The 25,333-nt window shown below is 38.3% G+C and overlaps 1 protein-coding gene across 9 annotated transcripts in view; it reads left to right on the top strand.

Moving 5' to 3' along the window:
- INPP4B (inositol polyphosphate-4-phosphatase type II B) overlaps positions 1 to 25,333 on the top strand; it is a 753,420-nt gene that overhangs the window by 532,109 nt on the left and 195,978 nt on the right. For all 9 annotated transcript variants that reach the window (XM_034661577.1, XM_034661575.1, XM_034661579.1 and 6 more), the window contains 2 exons: positions 11,500 to 11,611; positions 21,215 to 21,287. In XM_034661577.1, coding sequence (XP_034517468.1) covers positions 11,500 to 11,611; positions 21,215 to 21,287 — 185 coding nt within the window. The remainder of the gene's footprint in view (positions 1 to 11,499; positions 11,612 to 21,214; positions 21,288 to 25,333) is intronic.

Consider the following 25,333-nt stretch of genomic DNA (forward strand, 5'->3'; position numbering starts at 1 on the left):
CTTAATTTTTTCCCCATGGCATTTATCATCTTCTGATGTCTCATTTATTTGTTTACCATGAAAGTTCAAATTCCGTGAGAGCACGGATTTGGGTTTTGTTCTCTGTTGCAACTATCCTTGTGTGTGGAATAATGCTTACAACATAGTAGGTCCTGAATAAATCTTTGTAAATGAATTAATATTTTCTGGGTTTTGACCTTATTTTTAAAGGGTTTTTGGGTTAAAATTGTCATATTAAAGGAGAAAAAAGAAAAATTATTTTTAAAACCACAAGATTTTATAGCTTAATAACAGAAGAATGTAAAGCAAATTCAAATGCAGTTAAACATAAAAATATAGACCCTAAGAATTTCTTGGTTTCAGAGTGCAGCCCCATTGTGCAATTTAAAGCCTAGTGAATTTCCTACTACATAGGTTTGAAATACATTATACTCTGAAATTGTGTTTATACAGTGTAGAACTTTGACCATATACTGTATAACGTTTTTAATGCTGGCTTTTAAAAAAAAAATCTCTTCCCACTATTTCCTACCACTAAGAAACTGACATAAACCCAAAAGCACAAGTCTGGTAAAAATATATATAATTCAAAATTTGAGCATTAAACTTTGACTCATAAGTAGTAGTACTACTTATTTAATAATTATCTCCTTTAATTGTCCATGTCTATTATCTTTGGAATGTTTTCAAAATATCTTAGAATATTTTGATTGGCTTAGTAACAATTGCAAACCATTCTTGTAGAATTTCTGCTTCAGGAGCAGGTCTATTTTTAGTAAGAAAAAAATGGTCTTAAGAATATATATACATATTTTCTTTAAAAAAAAATGTCTGCATTAAGTCAGGTTTCCCCACTAATGTAAGCGTAATCTCATGATTTTTTTCTCCCTACTATTTTCTTTCTCCTCCAATGATCTCTGCTTAATCGCTGCTCTTTTCCTCTTAATCTTCTTTCTTTCTCTTACTCAAAATAAAAGTTCAAAGAAATAAATATAATAAAATAAATTGACCCGGGGCGCCTGGGTGGCACAGCGGTTAGGCGTCTGCCTTCGGCTCAGGGCGTGATCCTGGCGTTATGGGATCGAGCCCCACATCAGGCTCCTCTGCTATGAGCCTGCTTCTTCCTCTCCCACTCCCCCTGCTTGTGTTCCCTCTCTCGCTGGCTGTCTCTACCTCTGTCGAATTAAATAAATAAAATCTTTAAAAAATAAAATAAAATAAAATAAATTGACCCAACAAAAAGCCTTAGCCATAGTTTTTCCCTTTTAAGTCTAAATGCAAGTAATTTTAGATGGTTAGGTTTGTCCCATGAATGGGAGTCACTGGCTTGGGAAATTCACTGAACTCCCTGCATGAGTACCTTACTCTCCAGCCTGATGAAATGTCCCATGGTTCATGTGAATTTTTTCTCTTTTATATGACACATCTATGTCAGCAGATATCTTGGAAGTAGAGAGCATGGGATAAATTGACACTTTGACTCTGCCATTCAAATCAATATCGCCAGAAATTAGATTTGGTTCACATAGAATAGGATAACCTTTTAGTGATTTGGATTCTATATTCCCAGACTCAGTGGCTGTTTTTATTTGCTATTAATTCATTATCAGGGAAAATGGCTACGTCCTTTCTCATTTATTCTATTTTGCAAATTAACGTACATTAAAACTGACCTTTTCTTGTTGTAGATGTGTAGATTCTTGTAACCACTACCCCAATCAGGAAACAGAACTGTTCTCTCACCATGGAGAAACTCCCTCCTGCTGCCCCTTTATTACATGCCCCACCAACTCCTGCAACCACAATCTATGTTCTCTATCACCATAGCTTTTTCTTTTTCAGAAGGATTATAAATTGAGTCATAGAGTATATATCCTTTTGAGACTGGCCTTATTCACTCAGTCTAATGCCTTTGAAATTCATCCAAGTCATGTATATCAATAGTTTTTTTTTTTCTTTTAAATTCCTGAGTAGTATTCCATACTATGGCTGTATCACAGTTTGGTTAACCATTCATTTCACATTAAAGTATATTTTGGTTGTTTCTAATTGGGGTGACTATGAGTGGACCTAGTAAAATACTCATCTGTAGGCTTTTGCTGTGACCCTAAATTTTCATTTCTTTAGGGTAAGTACTTATGATTGGAGTTTCTGGATCATATGGTGTGTGTTGAGTTGTATAAAAACCCAATGTGCTCTTTTTCCCACTAGTAGCGTATGAGAGTTTCAGTGGTTCTTCACCCTCACCAGCCATTCTGAGGTATATAGTGGCATCCCGTAAAGGTTTTGATTTTCACTTCCCTAGTGACCAACGATGTTAAAAAATTGTCCATGGCTTATTTGCTATCTCTGTATCCCCTTCTGAGATATGTCGGTTCAACTTAGCCCGTTTATTAATTGGGTGGTTCATTTTTTTTTTTTTTTGCTGTTGAGTTTTGAGGATTCTTTATGAGTTTTAGAAGCAAATTCTTTGTCAGATACATAATTTGCAAATATTTTCTTCTAGTCAATAGCTTGTCTTTTCATTCATGTAACATTAACTTTCACAGAGCAAAAGTTACCAATTTTAATGAAGTATTGAATTTTTTTTAGATCACCTTTTAGCGTCATATTTAAGAACAATGTGACTAAGCCCAATTTATGAAGATTTTTCTCCTATACCTTCTTTTTATTTTTTATTTTATTTTATTTTTTTAAAGATTTTATTTATTCAACAGAGAGACAGCCAGCAAGAGAGGGAATACAAGCGGGGGAGTGGGAGAGGAAGAAGCAGGCTCATAGCAGAAGAGCCTGATGTGGGGCTCGATCCCATAACGCCAGGATCACACCCTGAGCCGAAGGCAGACGCTTAACCGCTGTGCCACCCAGGCGCCCCTCCTATACCTTCTTTTTAAAGTTTTATATATTTTTTAATCATTTTAACTTTTGTTTCAGTTGTGAAGTCTAACAAAGGCTCTTTTTTTTTTTTTCCAAATGGATGTCTAATTGTTTTCATACGATTTGTTGAAAGGACTGCTTACTCTTTTTCCATTGAATTGACTGTAACTTTGTCAAAACTAATTATCGTGTTGCCTGTGTATTGGTTCATTTGTCACTACATCTTCCCTTTCACCAACACCACACGGTTTTGATTACTGCAGATTTACAGTAAGTCTTAAAATCAGTAAATGCAAATGGTCCATTTTTATTCTTTCTTAAAATTACTCTGGCTATTCTATTTCTTTGCCCTTTCTTACAACTTTTTGAATTAGCTTATCAATATCTACAAAAAATCTTGCTGGGATTTTGATTAGTATTGCGTTAAATCTATAGATCAATTTGGGGAGAACTGACATCCCTATAAAGCTGAGTCTTCCATTACACGAACACTGCATTTCTCACCATTTATTTAGACCTTCTTTGAGTTCTTCCATCAGCATTTGTAGTTTTCAGCATATAGATCTTTTTTTATAATAATTTTTTATTGTGTTATGTTGGTCACCATACAGTATATCCTTAGTTTTTGATGGAATGTTCATGATTCATTATTTGCGTATAGCACCCAGTGCACCAGATCTTATACATTTTTGCACTTAAGCACTTTGTTTGGATCTACTGTGGAATGATAACACTTTTCGAAAATTTCATCTTCCAGTTGTTCATTGCTAGATATTTGTGAGTTGAAATTGTGTCTGTGGAACCTAGTACAATAGTTGCAATATCACTCATATTTTCAAAGCTTTTGTTGTATCGTTAGGACTTGTCCTTCATCTTTGTCGCTCAGGTAACAGTCTGGGACCTGGGGGGGTCTAGTGTATAAATTATTTCTCAAAGGCTCTGCTATGATATTTAGATTCACGCACGCAGAGCTTGAGGTGAGGCCAGGTGTTTATGAACAACATTACGAAGTCCCTTTCCTGAGCTGCTTCCTTTTCACACCCTTCCTGGCACTGTCCTGTTTCCTGTGGCTTCCCTTTTAGGTGCTCCAGCCAGAAAGCTGGGGTTTTATTTTCTTCATTCTGCTATGCAAGTGCACCCTCTTCTGGGGCGAACAGGGAGAAGTAAAAAAGATTCACCCTACACCCTTAGGGTCTCAATTCCAATCAGAGAGGAGACTTTCCATCCTCCATCATTTTAGGCTCCTGCAATTCCTCCTTGCTGCCACCGCTGGATTATTTGGGGGCTGGGACATAAGAGAGTGGAGAAATGAAAAGTTATTTCCCAATTCTTCTGAGTGTTGGGAAACCCCCTTTCTGTTCTTTGTGCCAGAATTTGAGGGCTTCTCCTGAAGCTCTCTCTGTTTACACCATTGACCACCTCTAGGCCTGGGGTTCTATGGAGTCCAGCTTGGGAACTACCAGAGGCGGGGATAGGGGTGAACTCACTGCTGGTTCAGTGGCATCTAAAATTCTGATCTGCCCCAATATGCCTGGTGCTATTTACTCTGAGTCTTCAAATAGCTGCCCGTCCAGGTTCTATAGCTGCATTCAATGGATACAGGAGAGTAGAGTATGCTAACTTGCTCTACCCACAACACCAGTATGTACCAATGGGCAGATCATGGCCTCCTATTAAATTTAATGTAATTTTGGCTGCCTACCTGAATCCTGATAAATGCATTTACAAGGTGCCGATCTTCTTTTCTCACCTCGCTTACAGGATATGTCTTAAATTTAAAGGGTGAGTTTATACTTCACATTTACATTGAATCAACAAGTTTCCAAATATAACTTTCTCTCTCTCTCTCTCTCTCTCTCTCTCCATATATATATACACACACACATACATTTAATAGAGACATGAGGAGGGAAAGATGTGCTTTTTTAAAAAAGATTTTATTTATTTGAGAGAGAATGAGTGAGAGAGAGAGCACAAGCAGGGGCAGAGGGAGAGGGAGAAGCAGACTCCCTGCTGAGCAGGGAGCCCAAGGTGGGGCTCAATCCCAGGACCCTGAGGTCATGACCTGAGCCGAAGGCAGATGCTTAACCGACTGAGCCACCCAGGCGCCCCTGAAAAGATGTGCTTTAACAACTTATATGTATTGGGATAATTACTTATATTACTCTTCTTAGCCATAAAGAAGACCCTACTAACCAATTAGTCTGCAAATTGATAGTCAGTGTATTTGTGATGTGCTCGTGAAGCTTTGTGGCCCAGACTGTACAGCTGTTGTAGTCATTACCATACGTTAAAGCATTCTTGTACTTAACACTTACTCTCTTTCCTTTTTAGTCACATCCATCTTGTGAGATAAGTAAGATGGTTTATTATGTTCATATTTCCTAGCTGGGACATCTTTATAGATGCTGCATTGCCTGCTCAGGGTCACGTAGCTGTTTACTGTACAGCCACCAAGGCCTTTGTTACTCAGAGTTCACCGCACTTTTCACTAAGCCATGCTCTGTTATTTAATGGTATGTAAATCAGCAAGGATCAGTTCAGACCAGAACATTGAGCTGCCCCAAACCCCTGACAAGTCCTGATGTAAGGCCTTGAAAGACAGGCTATATTTCAGTTTCTCTGGGTAGACATTAAACAACATCTAAGGACTTTCAAGAGAGGAAAGAAAATAATCCAGTGGCAGGTGCGCTTTAAGAAGAAAACCTGACACAGATGGAATGGCAGAGAAGGTTGCTGGAAGGTAGAAGTCGGTTCTTCAAGTGTAATAAGAGGTGACAGAGCTGCTTGGATGTTGCCATCGTGAAAGGACATGTGCAAGGGACATTGTAGAGGACTAGTCAGCAGGGCTTAGGGACGCATCGGAGAGTAGGGGCAGGGCATAGGTGGAGATGGAATGTTCTTTGATTGTAATCTTTAGAAAATGATATGCTCTTGATGTGAGTGATTTGGAGTTAGAAGAAAAGTTAAGTTTCAAGTTTATGGAATATAAAATATCAGGACAAAAGGAATTTGGAGTTCTAGATCAGGAAATGAGGACAGACTAGGGAGTATAGAATTATAATAGAGCCTCATAGAAGAGATAGTTGAATCCTCATAATGGTGGAATTTCTGAAAGAGAGCTCATAATGAGCATACAGGAGAAAACCAGGGACTAAAACTGAGAGTGTGTAAGCTATGAAGTGAAAAACTACTGAAAGTTTTATTTGAGTATGAGTTTGAAAGTATTATACGGCTTCTGACATTTATGAATTTCAGCCAGAATAGAGTGTGCTTAGTTATACGTACTTAATGGAACTCTCATTTCTCTGAGCCCTAAGTAAATCTAGCGTTGCCAGGTAAATGTATTCACCAGAAGGATTGTCGGGGTGCACTCACTCACTAACTCCATTTGTTTACTTATGGCCTTTGTTTATTTTTCTGTCCGGGTGAGATCTGTAATTCCCAGGTACATGTAGACAGTTTAAATGCAAGGCATGTCTCACAGCTGAAAATTCCAGTGCATAGCACCGGACTACTTTATATTCACAAAAACTGACAGTGCTAATGATGGCTTCTCCCCGGATGTTTACAGAGTCATTTGTTGGTTCGCATCTCTGGCATTTCCAAAACAGAGGAGTTATTTACATGTTGCTGTTTAACATTTCCAGAGGTTTTTTTTTTTTTTTTCTTTTCTCTCTACTAAGGGTGGTCTAGTAGGTGATGAGGAAGAGTGTCATTAAATTGTCCTTTGTCAGAGACTGTTTTACACTTCCTTTCATTCAGTCCTCTAAAAATGGTGGTATGTTTCAGCACGTGAGATTGAATATTTCATTCAAAGGCACCAGGGGAGTTATTTTAAAGACAGATTTTGAAGAACCTTCATCAGTAATCTACTCTGCATGCTGAAAATCTGAGTGAGAAGGGAGTCCAGGTCTGTGTGGCTGAGAATTCCCCCTTCTTTGTCTTCCATCTTGTTGGCATGGTTAAATATTTAAGTGTACAATAGCCTCCCCTCCTTATTCGCAGGGGATACATTCCAAGACCTCTGATGGAAAATGTGGAGAGTATCAAATCCTATATACACTATGTTGTTTTTTTTTCATACCTACCTATGAAGGAGTTTATGAGTTAGGCATAGGAAAAGATTAACCACAATAATATAGAACAATTGTAACAATGTATCATAATAGAAGTTATGTGAATGTGGTCTCTCTCTCTCTCTCAAAATAGCTTACTGTACTCACCCTTCTCCTCGAGATGATGTGAGATGATGACTGCCTATGTGATGAGATGTAGTGAGGTGAATGACAGGGGTGTTGTGACATAGCATTAGGCTGCTGTTGATTTTCCAGTGATACGTCTGAAGGACAATCATCTGTCGACCGCAGGTAACAGAGACCTCAGAAAGTGAAACTGAGAAGCGGAGCCATGGATAAAGAGGGACTGCTGTATTTGCTGAGTTTAACTTCCTAGTCTGCTTAGTTTAACTTCCTTTGATGTTGTGATGGAAATACTATATCGGTCATGAACTATTCATCTTTTACTTCTCTTACAGCTTTCTGCCTTAAACAGTGCTAATGACCTGTCAAGTGGCTGAAATGGCACAATTTTTTGTTGTTGTTCATGTAGATTGAGATCGTTATTTATCACTGCAGCCTGTTCTTATTGCCATATAAATTGCTAGGAAAGTGTGTAAAATCACTTTTGTGTCTGGGTTCAGTCAAATTTGTATCCTTGTAAAAATGCCAAGATGTTGTGCCATAATGGCAGTCAAATATATATATGTATGCTTTGGCTATTCTAGGAAAAAACAGCCCTTTTATTTGACTCCAAGTGTTCAGTTACTTCCCCGGTTTGGCATGTGTTTGGCTTGTTTGGTTTGTTCACGGGGAAGGTAGGATGGGAAGGTGAGGGGTGAGGAGAGCCTAGAATGTACCTGAGATCTTTCCTGAGGCTGTATCAGTCCATGATGGCTTGTGGTGTCTCTGATGCAATCTTATGATGGAATCACAGGAGTGACTAGAGAATAGCGCTTGAGGGCTGATATAATAGGAGAGCTGTTAGAGGCCAACTCTTTGTTTTCCAGCAAAGGAAACTGAAATCCAGAGATCTAGAGTGCCATGTCGTTGGTCACATAGCTAGCTAGTGGCTGACCTGGTAGTGGTACTTGGATTTCTTGATTCCTAGTCTAGATATCTCTTCCATATAGCTTCCGTGCAGGTATGATGATTTCCACTAGAAAAAATTCGGGAGAATTTTGGTGATGAATAATGGTTAAGCTATTATTGCTAGCCTCCCAAACCTGGTGGGTGATAAATTGAAAGCATAATTAAGCATTTAGGAATGATTTTTTTTTTCTAAATTTGCAGGAAATCATCTTTGAAAAAGCCTTTGGAAACATGAAATAGATACTTCAATCATGAGTCTCCTGATTGAAGAGAAGTGTTGAATATCCCTACTTTGTGTGTGTTGAACTGGTGCAGGATAAATAGTAAACAACTTCCTCATTTTATGTTCCAGTTCGTTGCCAGGAGGAACCATGCTTTCGGGTGTCTTGGATTCAGCTCTTTAGTTTACAACTTGGATTCCACATTCTGTCTCCCACAGATCTCAGATGAAGAGACATGCTTTAGAGTAATCAGAGCTCCCTATCCAAAATGGTTTGGGAAAAAAAAAAAAGATTTTAGAATCATTCTAGCATCACTAGATTAAGCAAGCTCCTTGCTTTGATTCCACTCTGGGGACTAAGTGGAAGCCTATAGGAGATAAAATGAAGTAGGAAACCCCAAAGGCATTAAAATTATTTAAAAATAAGTGTTTTAACAGGAATAGATAGAGCTATAGTTCAGAAGCTCACTCCCATACATAGTACATTGCTTATTCATTCACCTTCACACTTTGAAAGGTTCAGCCGCATTGTAATTAGTTACAAACCTGTGTTGTTTGCTCTACTAGGAATGTAAACTTCATCATCTCTCTGTTATAACTAAGTCTTTGTATCTTTAATGAGCACTCATTCACTGTTGAAATGCATGTGCCATGAAATCCTATAATCTTTACTATAGTCTTAGATGCCTATTTTAGTAAAAGTTCTGGAGAGAATCAAATTAAATACCGTATAATACATTAACGACGTAACGGTTCTATTGATGCTGTTGCTGTGATGACTGTTACAACTGCAATCTCATTACTGCTGCTACAACTCCTACCACTGCTTACTACTAGGACGAAGAGGAGGGCTGGAAGGAAGAAGCACTCGTCTCATGTAAGGCATTGTGCTGAGCACTTTACATCCATGATGCCACAATGTAATCCTTACCATAAAATGATCAGCTCCGTTTTACAAACGAAGTTTCATGTGGATTAAGTTCTTTGCCCAGGGTCATGCAGTTAGCAGGTAGCCCAAACTCTTGAGCGCACACTTTTAACCACTATGGCATCTATTGGTTTATAACCCAGGCACAGGAGAGACTGTGAAAAGCCTACCTTCTGTTTCAAATCATTATGGCATTATTTGGCTTAGTTCAGTAGAAAAATTTAAAACGTTATACATAGGTTTGCATTCCTAGAAATGAAGCTAGCTCAGTTTGTTCAAGCAAAAATTTTTAAGCAACTCCTATGAGAAGAAAAAGATATCTGGAATTGTTATTGATGATCAGCTTGGGGGAAAAAGAACCTGCAAACCTCTAGAAAAAGCTATGAGTAGTGCCAATTAGAGCTCTTATTACAGTCTTTATTTATTAGGTACTGAATAATTGTACAGAGTTAAGTCACATCATGATCTATGACAAGTTATTATGTCATTTTCCAGTGGGAAAATGGTATAATGAATAAACTACCCCAGAATTGGGGCTAATGCAGTTTTTCGCAAAATCATAGATTATAGCGTCATCTATATACACATCTTCTTTGTGACGAATGTTTATAGTTTCTATATTCATTGCAAATAACTGAGTCAATATGATGATTTCTACTGTTTTGAAAGTCACCAAAAAGAATTTTATTTCATACTTTAGTGAGAAACCTTCATTTTTATAAGAAATCATTCTTTTTCTATGGACACAATTTTTATTTTATTACATTATGACATTAGGTATCCTTATGTCGCCAGAATTTTCCTGTTTCAGTTTCCTTAAAAACATAATTCAAAAAGTGTGTTTTCATTTGTACTTTTTATATTTTGAGAGAAACCTGCCATGATCTAGTAACCTAATTTGGTTTCCTTTTCACCTAAAGTATTCATTATTTTAATTAGTATTTTGTTAAACTACTTTATACAAATGTTCCTAATCTCCTTTTCTGACATCTTTAATGATAAAATAGTGACATTTAGAAGGAATTGGTTGAAAGAAAGACACCATTTGTATCCTAATTAAAATTAAAAACAAATTTCAGAAAAATACATGATGGAAGAAAATGAAGCATCTCATTTCTAATATTAGTCAATTAGGCTAAGAAAAAAGTGATGGCAAAATGTCATGCTTATGGAGTGGCTTGCTACCTCTTTTCAAAATGACATTCAAGGGGAAAATATCATTATGTGTCACACTGCCCCCATGTTATGATGACACCACCATTTATTCTGTATATTTTCTTGCCCAGGAAGAAAGAAATTACAGAATCCTAAAGGAGGGTCATTATTCATTTTATTTTTATCTTTCATTATTGTTCACCAGAAAATTCATATGTTGAAGACAATAATGATGATGAAAATCTTAATAGTAAAATATCATTAAATAAAGAGTTTTTCAATGACCAACAGAAGTGAAGAAGATAGAAACCTGGATTTCTGGTTTTGCCATTCGGTTACCTTAGATGAATCTTTTCATCTTTTTTTTTAAGTCTCCTGTTCTTTACCTGTTGAAGTAAAGGGTTTACTAAATTATCTCTGTGGTTAATTTCTGCTCTGCATGTACCTTAACTTTCTTATGTTTGCTGGGAGAGAACCTCCTTTACCTAGTCTCCTAGAAAGAAAAATGGTGTTAGGGAAAAGACACGGAATCAGATTTTGTGGCAAGTGGCCCCGTCAGAGAGGAATATAGGGATGTTTATATTCTTTAATATTTTACTCAGCTATAGTTTGGTGTGGTTTTTTTTAAGATTTTATTTATTTATTTGACAGAGAGAGCACAAGCAGGGGCAGCAGGAGAGGGAAAAGCAGGCTCCCTCTGAGCAGGGAACCCAATGCAGAGCTCCATCCTAGGACCCTGAGACCATGACCTGAGCTGAAGGCAGACCCTTAACCAACTGAGCCACGCAGGTGTCCCCCAGCTGTGGTTTATGACAGATGTGCACAATATTCCATGCAGTTGGTAGAGAGGAGCCATGGCTTATGCTGTTGTGGGGCTGTGGTGTTACAAACAGGACACCGATACATGATATTTGTGTCCACTCCTGAGAGCCTGGAAGAGGTGTCACCATCATGAGGTAGCTTTTGACAGTTCAAGCACTTACCTCATAAATTCGCTGTTAACCACTTTTTTTGAATTAAAATCAACAACACTATTAACATGTTTTAATGTTTTTAAAATGGGTTTGTTTAATTAAAACTAATGTGGTTTTCAGAAACAGACACGTTTAAGCATACTTTAAGGAGAGAGAAGATTCTTACCTTTCCATTTCATTTATTTTTGGTTGCAGAACTTCAGATGGTGGCAAAGTTGTTGGCACCATAGAAGTCAGTGTCGTGAAGATGGGGGAGATCGAGGATGGGGACGCCGACCACATCACCACAGACGTGCAGGGACAAAAGGTAGGGTCTCAGTCAGCGCAATGTACAAATTAAATTAGAAATGATCAATTTTGCCAGATGCCTGAATCATCAACACCTCTGTGCACTTTGAAATCTCATTATTCACAAGCAAAATGAGAAATCAGCTCTGGAATTGAAGTGCCGTAAGTCTGTCTCATCCACTGAACCAGAGGTTCTCTTTGCAGGCAACTATGCAAAGCCACACGCCATTCAGAACCCACCCCCCCACCCCCACTCCCATGTTGGCACTGCCTTCTCTCCACTGGAACTAGAGCATTGATCACTGCTGCATTCCTCCCTAATTAACCCTACGTGAGATGCACAGAGGATTCTGGGAGGGCTGTTGCCAAAAGTAACCCCTTCTCTACTTGCAAAACCATCTTTAGAAAGAGATGCAATTTGAGTTTAGATTGCATCTCTAGGGGAAGGAGCACAGAGTTAATAATGCTGTGCCTTATCAAGTTGCAGAGGGAGAAGTAGGAAACAGCGCAAAGCAGAGGGACAGCTTTGGAGGAGGGGCAATGCCAGCTGGAGGCCAAGAAGCTTCCTTGAAGCTGAGGATGAAGGTCCCAAGGCATATCCATGTGTGTCCAGGATTTTTACTTTCTTTTCTCTAAGAAAGAGAAACTTGATATAAGTATTAACCTAAATTCCTGTTTTAGGAATGCAGTTGCCTGCTATATTGAGGCACAGGGGGAGGGACTTCAAAACTGCATCTTTTCAGGAAAGATTTTGTATATACACAGTACTTCCTACCTTTTCAGAAAGGAGCATTTTCTAATGGTAAGGCCTTTAGCGACTTACGTTCTAGCTTAGTGGCCCTCATCTAGGAGCATAGTTGACTTTGGGTGCTGAGGAAACATCTACATGAGAAATGGTGTTTATCTAACACAACAAATTACTAACTTTACTAAAGAAATCTAAGACTGCCCTTCAAAAGAATGTTGTTCTTGCCCCCAAATAAGCTAAGGTCTTATCTACGGGGCCAAGCCTTGTTCTTCTCTGTTCCTCTACTCTCCCTCAGAACATAGCGAGGATCATGAAAATATTCCAGGGAGGCTCAAAGTTTGAATCAGCTTGCCTGGAAATGGGAGGGCTGTCGTGAGTTTTGCAGCAGATCCTCTCAAGATCTGTGTATTCAAAACACCAGCAGTGGGTGTTTGGATGTGTGCATCCGAGACCCCAAGTATGGGACCCCTTCATTCAATCCCTCTTTCCTTTGGAGTTCTATATAAGATGTGTATTAGTCACTATCACATGAATGCTTGCATCAAGATTAAGGAGGAGAGAGTTGGAGGCCAGGTGGGGGACTGAGAACAGAAATAGCCAGATAATCGTGCCTAGACCTGTGACAGTATGCCAGGAGACCAGCAGCAGAAATACTTCCCATTTCAACAGAGGCCTATTTTGACTGCTCCAAATCTATTACTAGGCGCCTCTCTGTCTTCCTCAAACCTTGCTCACCCCCGACTCCTGTACTGTGTTGCTATTACAAGGTAGTGCAAATTGAATCATACTCTTTTCATAAACTGGGAACTGGATACCCAGGAATATACCCCACCAAAGCCCCACATAATGTTCTGACTTAGTAATGTGAACTTAAAAAGACTTAACTGAACTGTTCTAGAAATAGGAAGTGGCAATGTCAGCATGTACCATGTACAAGTCGTAAGTTGACTAAAACGATAAATGTACCAATCATTGCCTAAAACGATAAATGTACCAATCATTGCTGGCATTAGTTCTGTCCTATCTGGGTTCTTGGTAAACATTGACATTTTGCGAATTTTTTTTAAAGTTATTATAAACTCTGTTGGCAATCCTTTGGAACCTTCGTGATTCATGAAGAACACATAGTAAGGTCCACTGTGCACAATATTTAGAATTATGTGGGAATAACTTTATCTCAGTGTTTAACAAAGCACTGTCAGAATTTTCTGGGGTGTTTGTTAGCTATGCAAACTCCTTTGCAGATCTGCTAAATCCAAATCTCTATGAGGTGTATTCACACAGTCTCCTAAAGGTGACTTAAGTCCTGAAGTTATGAAACATAAGACAAGACAAAGTAACCGAGCTCGAGGTTATCTGTACAACAACACTGCTCTCCCTAGTTTCTGTGAATGGAGGAGAAAGAAATGAAACTATTAGTAAGTCTTGTGGGTGAGTGACACATGTTATTGCTCATGTATATTGATGATTATAATACTTGTTTTAATCAGCTTGAGCTTCCATAATAATAAAATACTGCAGACTGAAGGGCTTAAATGACAAAAATTGATTTTATTCCAGTTCTGGAGGCCCAGAAGTGCTGGGTCAATGTGCCAGATGACGTCGTTCCTGGTGAGGGCTCCCTCCCTGGCGTGCAAACTTCCTGCTGTGTCCTCACACAGCCTTTCCTTGGCACATGAGCATAGAGACAGCGAGCAAGGGAGCTCTGGTGTCTCTTCCTCTTATAAGGACACCAGCCCGATAGGATTAGAGCCCCACCCTTATCATCTTTAACTTTCATTACCTCCATAAAGGCTGTCTCCAAATCCAGTCACATTGGGTGTGGGGGCTTCAGCATAATGAATTTTAAGGAACACAATCCAGTTCATAACAATATCCCTGATGTAAAAAAGTACACTTGAATCTTTAATCTTATATAACCTTCAGAGCCTGGAATAAAATATAAATGAAAAGCCAAACTCTGTCCTCTCACATTCACTTACTTGTTTCCTCAAATCATATTATTATGATATAGTTCTTATCAAGCAAAGGTGGTTCAAAAGGTCATTCAGCGTACCATACTGGTTCAAACTTTTTAAAAAAGATTTTATTTATTTATTTTTTTAGAGAGAGAAAGAAAGGGAGAGAAGCAAGTGAGCAGGGAGGAAGCACAGAGGGAGAGGGAGAGAGAGAGAGAGAATCTCAAGCAGGCTCCATGCTGAGGACGGAGCTGACACAGGGCTTGATCCCAGGACGCTGAGATCACTACCTGAACGGAAACCAAGAATGGGACACTTAGGGACAGAGCCACCCAGGCGCACCTGGCTCAAACTTTTGTTTGATATGTACATACATAGTCATAGAAGACAAAGTGTTAAAATTACATAGCTAGAGAAAGAAAAACTGACAAAAGAAAGCGTAACATGGGCATTTTACAAAGCTCACATAGTAGGTGAAATGTTACATCAGGTATCCAAATTTTTTTACATTTTGGGGTTATCTTTGACTCATTTCTTCCTCTCATAGGCACAGTAAGTATGTCAGCAAACCTGTTGATTCTGACTTTTAAATATATCCAGAACCTAGTGGCTTTTGAGCCCCTCCCTCTTACAGCATTGTCTGTCACATACGTGTTTATGGTAGTCTCTTAAATGTCCCATCTTCCTCCTTCCTGACACCCCCATCATCATAGTCTGTTCTCAGCAGAGCACTTATTAAAATGTAACACAGAACATTTCATTCCTCCAGTGGCTTCTCAACTCCCTGAAAGTGTAAGCCTAAATCCTTTAAGTGACCTGCTTAAAGTCCCGTGAGTGTTGGCCCCCCCAATACTTTCTTCACCTCATCCTCTACTCCTTTTCTCACTTTCATCCAGCCTCATTAGCTTTGTGGCTGCCTGTTGAACATTCCAGGTATGTTTCCGACTCAGGTCCTTCACTTTGTTTTTCAATCTACCTTTGTAGCATTTTCCCCAGGTAACTCCGTGCTTCATTCCCTCACTTCCTTCTGGTCTTTTTGCAAAACGTGACCTTCTCACTCTGCCTTCTCTGCCCTGTATCCCAAACTGCCATCCGTACTGGACACTTTTTATCTCCCTTCTCTGCATTATTTTTGTCCTTAGTACTTACCACTGTGCAACATCACATGTATTTTATTTATCTCACTTCCTTCTGGTCTTTTTGCAAAACGTGACCTTCTCACTCCCTTCTGGTCTTTTTGCAAAACGTGACCTTCTCACCCTGCCTTCTCTGCCCTGTATCCCAAACTGCCATCCGTACTGTACACTTTTTATCTCCCTTCTCTGCATTATTTTTGTCCTTAGTACTTACCGCTGTGCAACATCACATGTATTTTATTTATCTCATTTATTGTCTATTTCCCTCACTACAATTAAACTCCATGAGAGAAAGATATTTGTCTATTTTGTTCTCTCCTTTACCCCTCCCCCAGTGCCTGGAACAGAGCCTAGCACAGGAAAAATGAGTGAATGAGTAAATGAAGTCAATTTTACCTTGAAGAAATAAAATCCAAAATTGTCTCCTAGGAGGGATAATAATATTTGGCTGCATATAAGGCTGTGTGCAAACTGATCGGTCCATAAATAAAAACTGGAATGAGGATGCAGTAAAGGGTGCAGAATTATGGAGGAAAGAGGAAGAAACTTTTTAAAAACAACCTATGAATTAAATAGTTGAGAAAAAATATGCTACTGGGGAAAGGAAAATGAGGAAGTAAAATGATCAAACCAAGTAATAGATAGGAAAACCAATGTAATTAACAGCCAACAGGATCGACTGAGCTAGCCATAGCCCTCCCCTCTGCCCTGCTGCAGGGGTGACTTGGCTTCTTGTCAGGGGAGGAGGGTGTTAACAGGCACCATCCAGTGAGGCTGTGCTGGGGTCGAGTTCAGCTCCTGCCTTGTCTCCCCCTTTTGTTTAATGTCTGTATGATATTTGAATGTGGCACATGGCACGGTACTGATGATCAAAGTAGTGGTATTTGTACAAAAGGAAAGAAAAGCCTTATGTATTTATCACAGTGACAGAGATGGTATAAGTGGAGTAATAACACATCTTCTTTTTACTACGAGCCTAACCTACTATTTTGATGCCTTGCTGCCCTTCTCAGGTCATGTTGCCCCCATATTTTGAAGTGGTGTTTTAATCGGACATTCATTAGCCATGGTCAGGGAAAAGGTAGAGTCCTAGGGGAGCTAAGGACTGTCTTGAAAAGTTCCATCCCTTTATTTTTCCCAAACACAAAACTGAAAATAATATAATTGACTTGGCTTCCCTCAGAAGATATTTGCAGACATATAATATCCATCATTCATTTATCAAACAATACTGCCTTCTATGTTCTAGGCATTCTACTAGGTTTTAGCAGTGAACCAAACAGACACAGATGCTGCCTTCTAGGGAAGTAAACAATAGCAAAATAAACAAGTACTATATCATTGATCAGATGGTAGTATATGCTACCGGGAAAAAATAAGGGTACAAGGACTAGGGAGTATGGGCTGTGGCCATTTTATACTGGGTGACCAAGGATAGATTCACTGGGATGTGATATCTGAGCTGAAACATGCAGGAAATAGAGCAGCAAGATGTGGGTAACTAAGAGGAACAAGAATTCTAGGTAGAGTGAACAGCAGGGGCAAAGACTTTGAGGTGACAGCATGCCTGTAATGACTCGAACTGGGGGTTGAAGAGAAAAGTGGTAGGAAGTTGAGGGTAACGTCTACAGGCAGGGAAGACAGATTGTATACTCCCATAGAGGCCACTAGACTCTGAGCTAGATGGAAAGACAGTTGAGGATTTTTGAGTATAGGTGCAAAATGATCTGATTCATGTTTTGAGAGGACCGTTCTGGCTGTTGTTGAGTATGGCCTGAAAAGAAGCAAGGACAGAAGAATGGTGTGTTTATTGCATAGATCCAAGGCAGAAATGAAGATGAGTTGATGAGTTGAATCAGAGAAAGTGAAATGTGGCCAGATTCCAGGTACCGAGGAAAACCAAAAAATAAAATTACCATTTGTAGTGATAAAGAAAACTGAAAGGAACAGGTGCAGAAGGACAAGAGATTTTGAGATGTTAACTTTGAAATCTGAAGTGGATATAATCAGGCATTTGGGCGTTTGAGTCTGGAATTCGCATGAGATGTCCAAGCTAGAATTATATATTTGTGAGTAGTCAGATGGTATTTGGATGGTATTTAAACCATGAGACTGAATGAGATCCCCAAAGTATAGCAATTTGCATATTTTCCACTCTTAAAATGGGTATTTATGTGGATTTTATCTATTGATATTTACTGTGTTACAGATTTTGCTTACTTAGGTTATATCTATGGACATTGGTCATATTAGTAATTCAAACAAGAAATGTTTAAAACAGAAGAATGCTCGGGGCGCCTGGGTGGCACAGCGGTTAAGCCTCTGCCTTCGGCTCAGGGCGTGATCCCGGCGTTATGGGATCGAGCCACATCAGACTCCTCTGCTATGAGCCTGCTTCTTCCTCTCCCACTCCCCCTGCTTGTGTTCCCCTCTCTCGCTGGCTGTCTCTATCTCTGTCAAATAAATAAATAAAATCTTTAAAAAAAAAAAAAACAACAGAAGAATACTCAAGCATACATACCATTAGCTGTCAATGTATTAGGGTCTCTACAAAATTCCACTATATGCTTACAAGAGAAAGAGAGAAGCAAACAAATAGTGTTTTAGTATTATTATGAAAGTGATTTTGTCTTCACATTGTGCCAGATGTTGCAGAGGGTGCAAAGACAGAAGTTATCAGGGACCCCAGGAGACTCCAGACCAAACTTTGACAACCATGATTTAAGGAATAAACTAACAAATGTAAAAGTGCTTAGTCAAGAAGTACTGGTCTTTGTCCTTTATGAACATTGTCCTTAGAATCTGCTTAATTCTCTAGCCCAATGCCTGGCAAATTGGTATGTTAGTTGATACTCAACATCATTAAGCTCCAAGAAATTTCTCTATCTTAGTTTCTTCTTCTTGGTCACACTTACCGTCAGAGGACTCTTTAAAGCACTCATCAAAATCAATAGGCTCACGGTGCTGTGGCAGAACAAAAAGCGTGTGGTGTTTATTATTCCTGCTCAGAATCACAAATATGAAGTTGTTACACTGAGAGCACACACAGTATATCTGTGCAACCCTGAAAATATCCATCATAATGACAGCAATAAATAGATACGTAGCTGGAGCCTCCTTAAACCTGTGCTTAATGATCCCAAATCATTTTAATCTTTGCATTCCCTGTAGCATCTAGCACGGTTTCAAATGATTCTGAGGTCAACTGTAAAAAAAATTAAATAAAATAGGCTGAGGAAGTAAGAACCATGGTTCTTGGCTTCAAAACTCTCAATTTAAATAGTGACACAGTACGTTTGGGAAACAACTGATGAAAAATAATTAGAATCTAAATATAAAAAAAATATTTATTAATTTAGTAAATATTTATTGGATATTTTCTGTTTATGTTCCATGAATTTAAATCTTGAGAGCATTGTGAATAGTAAACCTTTAAAATACAATAAAGTTGCAATATAAGAATGTTATTAGGTTAAAATTATCCTAAATATCTGCCTTCCAGTGTAGATGGAAGATACAAATGTATGAAAGTTCTATTTCTGAACCCATTTAGTAAAATAATACAGGCCTTCTGTTACAAAAGAGAAAATTGACTTTGATTATGAAGAGGCAGGGATCCATCTATGTAGAGAAGCAGTTTCTCAAGATAATAGCCTAATCCCTATGAATTATGGACTTCCTTAGTAAAAGGGTTTGATCTAAACCATTTCTATAAATTCTGTTGTAGATGATAATCCTTTTTTTTTTTTTTTTGGAAAGGAGGATGGCTCAAAGCTATATACCTAGTTATTATGTGGAAGGATATCAGGGACAAATCATGAAAGGATTTGAACACCAGTCTGAGAATATTGGATTTGACTGGACAGTAAATAATCCTTATACATTTTATAGCAGAGCACTGGTATGATGAATATAAAGTTTATGAAAGATTATTTTAACAGCCCTATATGGACTAATAAGAATAAAGGAAATATTGGGAATAAGAGAAATAAAGAATCTTAAGTATGTCCAAGCATCGTTGCACATTGCTCTAGTGATTTGGGAAGGGCATTTTCCAAATAGCTGTGGAGTAAAAGGATAACCTCTGAGTTCTGGTTTGGTCCAGAAAATGATTTAGAGAACATCAAATTTTAAGAGCTGCTTGCAGTTATTCATTCTTTCAGCAAAGTAGAACCTCAACAGAAACACTAAAGAAATTATGAGAGCACATTTTTCCCTATCAAGAAATTTCCTGGGGCGCCTGGGTGGCACAGCGGTTAAGCGTCTGCCTTCGGCTCAGGGCGGGATCCCGGCGTTATGGGATCCAGCCCCACATCAGGCTCCTCCACTATGAGCCTGCTTCTTCCTCTCCCACTGCTTGTGTTCCCTCTCTCCCTGGCTGTCTCTATCTCTGACAAATAAATACATAAAATCTTTTAAAAAAAAATTTACTGAGTAATGTAATGAATGTGTATGATGGGGGAGTAAGTAGTGGACTATAATACAGAAATAACATTTAAATCAATGTTTTAAATTATCTTTCTTCTCAAAATGCTTGACAGACATATACGTTCCATCATTAACAGTGACCTCAGTGGTCATAATTCTCCAAGGGGGCCAGTGCCTAGAGGGGGAAGAGTGGAGGGAAATAGATGGTTCAGAAATAGCCCAAGCAATCTTGATACACCTTCCTGAGGAGGGTGATCTGAGCCTTTGGAGTCTCTTGAAGAAAGCCATGCATGCTACAGAAGATTGGCTCCTTCCCTCAGAACTCCTCACCAAAGAAGTTTCTGGATTCTGGATTTTCCTTTGTTTTGTTTTGATTTGCATTTATTTATGCCTGATATATTTGCTCTAAAAATCACTCTCCTCTCTCCTCAAACTACCACACACACACCCCTTTTTTCTGTGGCTAGAGATAGAAGGAAACTCATTTGAAAAAACAAATGCCAGTCATCTTGGTGTCTGTGTGAAAATAGGTCTCTTGTCAGCTTCCTGGGGCTAGAAGAGGTGCTTCCTCTGTTAATTACAGTGTCAAAGGAAGTTAGGGAGAGTCCATCACTTAGTGCTACATCGTCTGGGATACTGTTGCCCATTCCTGCTTCACTCACTAGGAACATGACAACGTGCTCTTCTGTATTTATTCTCTCTGTCCAGAGCAGTGTCCGTTCTGTAAAAGCTCATGAGTTTAATCTATTAACCATAGAGTATAGAGTCATGTGCTCTGGATCAGCTTATTTACAAATTATTTATAAATCAACAATTTATAAGTCAGAGACCAATTTATAAAGTGTCCTCATTCTTTGTGAACAAGTGTTTGCATTGTTTTGCCACAGATGATCTTTTGCCCTATGTAATTTGATGGTACAACATATTTTCTTTTATTTAAAGCTTTTACTTAAAATCTAGAAAATAATTTGCTTTTTATTGATCCAAAACTATCCCAAGTGACAGAAATGTAAAACCATTCAGCTTGTCAATGTGATTTGCTGTACCAGGAACAGATTTCTAACATGTTGGAGACAACCCTTTTCCATTTTTTGCTTTCTCTTCGGAGTAGTTTTTAACTAAAACCAAGATGTAGTCTATAATTATGCATACAATCATATATATGTGTAAATAATCACAAGTTAAACAAACCTCATACTAAAGATAAAGCTGAAAATAGTTTTAAAAAAATGTGTTGTTCAAAACTTTTTGAAACCATGTGCATAGCCTGTTTTGCAAACAAAATGGGAGAACTTCATTTCTTAATTTCATTATTTTCATATGTTTTGTTTTTTTCTTTTATCCTTCCCTAGTGTGCACTGGTATGTGAATGTACAGCCTCAGAAAGTGTGAACGGAAAAGATAACTTACCTTTTTTGAATGCAGGTATGTATCTCAAGTTTTGGAAACTTAAATTAGTTTCATATAAACCAAGTTTTAATTTCCTGTGAACTCAGTACTGAACCCCGGGCAGCATCCTCACAGAATCATTTATGAACACTTAGTAAATGAACTGGTAATCATGAGAAGTCATCATCACCAGGGGAGTAGGGGTAGACATTGTTGCCGGGCTCTTATCTCATGGAGCTTTAGAATGAATCTGGTGGACACAAAAGGGTGAAATGAAAGTTTAAGTGAAGGTGACAACACAAAAGAGAAAAGCTCTCTAGAGTGAGAGAGGTCCTGAATGGGTTGCCTTTGAGGACTTTTGTGGTGGGTCTTTCATAGGAAACCGATCAGGGAATGTGGTAAGTTTCTTGTCAATATCATGGTGGATTTGTGAATATCAGGTCTATATTTAGAATGAACAAGCTGGACTTGTAACTATCATGAGAACAAACAAGGTGTTCTTGTAAATATCATGAGTGCAAACAAGGTGTTCTTGTAAATATCATGACTGTTTCTCCACATCTGGGATTTCTGTGAGCCTGGTTAGTGTCCCCTGCTTGACCCTAGTCTCATGGCCCCCTACTTGTTTCTCCCTACCTAGCCACGCCTGTCTGTCCCTTACTCAACATGATAATCCCATAAGAAAGATATAAAAATACTTTGGCTATTTGGCAAAACAAATTCCTTTTAGCTTTGAATTTTGTATCATCTGAAACAAGACACATTAAAAAACAGTAAGCATTAGAAATATGAAGCTCTTATTTAGTTTGGCTTTTATTTTTTTGAGAGAGAGGGAGTGAGGGAGAGAGAACGTGATCTGGGGGTAGGGGCAGAGGGAGAGGGAGAATGGACTCCCTCCCTGCTCCATCCCAGGACCCTGAGCCACGCAGGTGCCCTTAGTTTGAGTTTCGAATTATAGAATTCAAAACAAAGTTGTTAAAACAGTAAATCTGTGGATTCAGTGGGAAAAATTCACGCATGCATTTATACATTCCTGGGTGTGTATGTATAGAATGTGTCACTTACAGTATTATATTTGAATTTCAACAAGGCACTAAACCATGTGTTAAATGATAACTTTGCAAATACGACTGAAATTTATAGTACACTTAAAACTGTGATAATATGTATATGTAAATTATGGATCTACTTCTTCAATGATAATGTAAATTATGTTGGTTAACATTAATACAATAGTGATAGTGAACAATGACTAGTACAGTGACAAGCAGGAGGCTAAATGCCTCACATGTCTTGGCTTGCCTTCTGACCAGTGCTGTGAAAAAGGCACTGTCATTAGTCTCATTTTACAGATGAGGAAATTGGTCAAGTTCACCTACCTGGCAAATATCAGGTGCAGAATTTAAATCCAGTTGTGATCCCAAGGCCTTTTTCTCTTAATTACTAGACCATATTATTACTAAAAAGCCATTAATTAAAGTTGGTGTAACAGCAGAATAAGCCTTAATATTTTTCTAGCCCTGCCATGTCATATGTTTAAACAATGGCATAGATAGCATAATAATCAACTTAGTGAATGATACTGAATTTCAAAGGCTTACTAATAGATAACTGCTAAACTATTAGCAGTTTTTCATTGCCAGAAACCTCTAATAATAAGGAATGGAGAAAGGGAAGGCAACCCTTTGACTATGATTATACAGACAGAGAACTCAAAATAAAATGTAACAACAAAAACAAAGCATGAATTATACTTATATGGAATGAGGGATTATGCCAAAGAGGAGCAGCTACTTGGCCTATGAGCAAATGACATTTTTTTTCCCATTTCATTTAGGATGTGATATTGAGAGGGATGTGCAATGAACAATGATGGGTCTACCCAGACAGCCATGTGTCTGTCCTAAAAGTACTTGATAAGTTTTCCGGCTGGTTAAAATAGTTAATATATTATCAAATGGTCCTCCTCACATTTAGTTTTCCACCTGAAAATTGACCAAACCTTTAATCCTTTGTTTTAAACTATCCAGATAACCTGTTTAATTTATTAAATGTCAATTTTGAGAAATAAAATGGAGTGTGGGACATATTAAATTCATGTTAAATAGAGTTTGAATGAATCAGGTTATTACCACAATCATCTACACTAGAATTATAAGATAACTTTTTAATAATTCACTCATGCAAACCTTGTAATTTTTTATGCACAAAGAAAGAAATGCCATTTTAAAATACTGATTAGTTTAATATACATTTCAAAGAGAAAGAGAAAAAGGGCTTTCTAAGTAAGAAAATATATTACTTAAGGAAGAAGAGATGGGAGGAACACGAGAAAAATCTATCTGCATCTCCTCGTTCCTGTGCGATAAAATCTGTAAGGCATGAGTCTTAGAAGTGTGCTAACTCTTCCAGATTACCAGGATACTCTTCCTGATGCATACATTGTAATATGACAAAGACAACTGACATGGAACTGATGGAGGCAGCTGATTTCCTGCAATTTAAATACACTTGGCGGAGTGAAAGATGATTGATGACTGCCTTTCTCCTTTCATGGAGGTGACAGTTTGTGTGGTGATACTCCACTTAGTTCTGATGATACTTCTCAATGTCTTTAGTCCTCACAACCCAGAGGAGCACTCAGAACCTAGGATATTTGCCACAGATATTTCCTTTGAGCCTTCTTTCATTAAGGGAAGATAAGACCAAGTGAGAGTCAAATGTAATAAAAGCTAGATTTAAAAAAATGTGTTTGAAATACAACTAAGTACTCTAAAGGAAATGTTTCTGCTCAAAATACAAAAGTGCATTGTGCAGGGTTAGAATACATATGACTTTGGCCTGTGCGTACCTTTGTCTTTTGTTCTATTTACTTTTCTATCTAAACTCAGCAACTTTGGAATTAATCTATTATAGTCCCGTGTATTTCTTTGGTTTTTTGTTTGTTTGTTTGTTTGTTTTTTAATCTGTAGGCAAAGGGAGCTACTGACATTCTTTTCGAGTCTTTGTATTAATGTGTTATATGGAACTTGCCAGCCTTAAGTGAATTATGAAGTACTTATTGAGCGAATGGAAGAGAATGTCATATCTCATAGCAGCTCTTCGCTATTCTATTTATATCGCTAGAGGTTTCATTTATCATTCAGGAAATTCACTTATCTATTGTAAGACTAACAAGAAAAAAGCTCTTCCCCCTAAGTTCTCACCTTTTTTCATGCCCTGCTTGCCCTGCAAGTCGAACATATATGTTGGGAGTCTGGGGAATGGAGGGCAGAAGGAGAGAAAGGATGGGGGTGGGCAGAATTTGCAATTCCTTAAGAAAGACATATAAGTGCCTTCGCTATATGGGGACACACGTTCCTTTCAGCTGGTGCATTTACATTCTCTGAAACTAAACACACTAGAAGACACAGTAAGTATTAGAAATGTGATGTTCTTATTTAGTTTAACTCTGTATAAGTCATAGCATAAAGTTGTTAAAACAGTAGATTTACATCTCTCATTATTTGCTTATTCATTTAAGCAAAATGGTAGTAAGAACGCTTAAAACTACTTGGTGGTGGTGGGTGGGAGCCGGGAAGCACAGTCAGGCCTCTCCCATGCCCTGCTAAGTCCCAGCAGCTGAGGAACTTGGCTGCCCCAGAATAGTAACAAAGGGGCTGTGGTAATTAGTATAAGAGCAGTGCACGGGCTGTCAGAAGAACTGGCATCAAAGCCTCGATCTGCCAACCAGCAGTGTGACCCTAATACCCGGGTCAGCCTCTCTGGACATCAGTTCTTTTAAAATGACCACAGTAACCTGCACAGCCTTTGACTTCCTTTTCTGGCTCTCACATGTTTGAAGTCGATCTAGTATAATTTAGCTTTTCCTGTTTTCCTTCTTTTTAGAATATTTTAAAATATTAATTTTAATCCATTTCACATGGAGTCACATATTTTTTGTCATTGTTACAGTTGTCTTTCTCAGAAGTCATTTCTATTTAATAAGCCTGACCAGAAAGACACCTTTTTAAAATTCTGTCAAGAAGATACTTCTCTCCAGAATCCCAGTTTTCCCAGTTTTCCTTGTAAAAGTATAATGC

The sequence above is a fragment of the Ailuropoda melanoleuca genome, chromosome 5 (assembly GCF_002007445.2).
Source record: "Ailuropoda melanoleuca isolate Jingjing chromosome 5, ASM200744v2, whole genome shotgun sequence".
Classification (NCBI taxonomy): domain Eukaryota; kingdom Metazoa; phylum Chordata; class Mammalia; order Carnivora; family Ursidae; genus Ailuropoda; species Ailuropoda melanoleuca.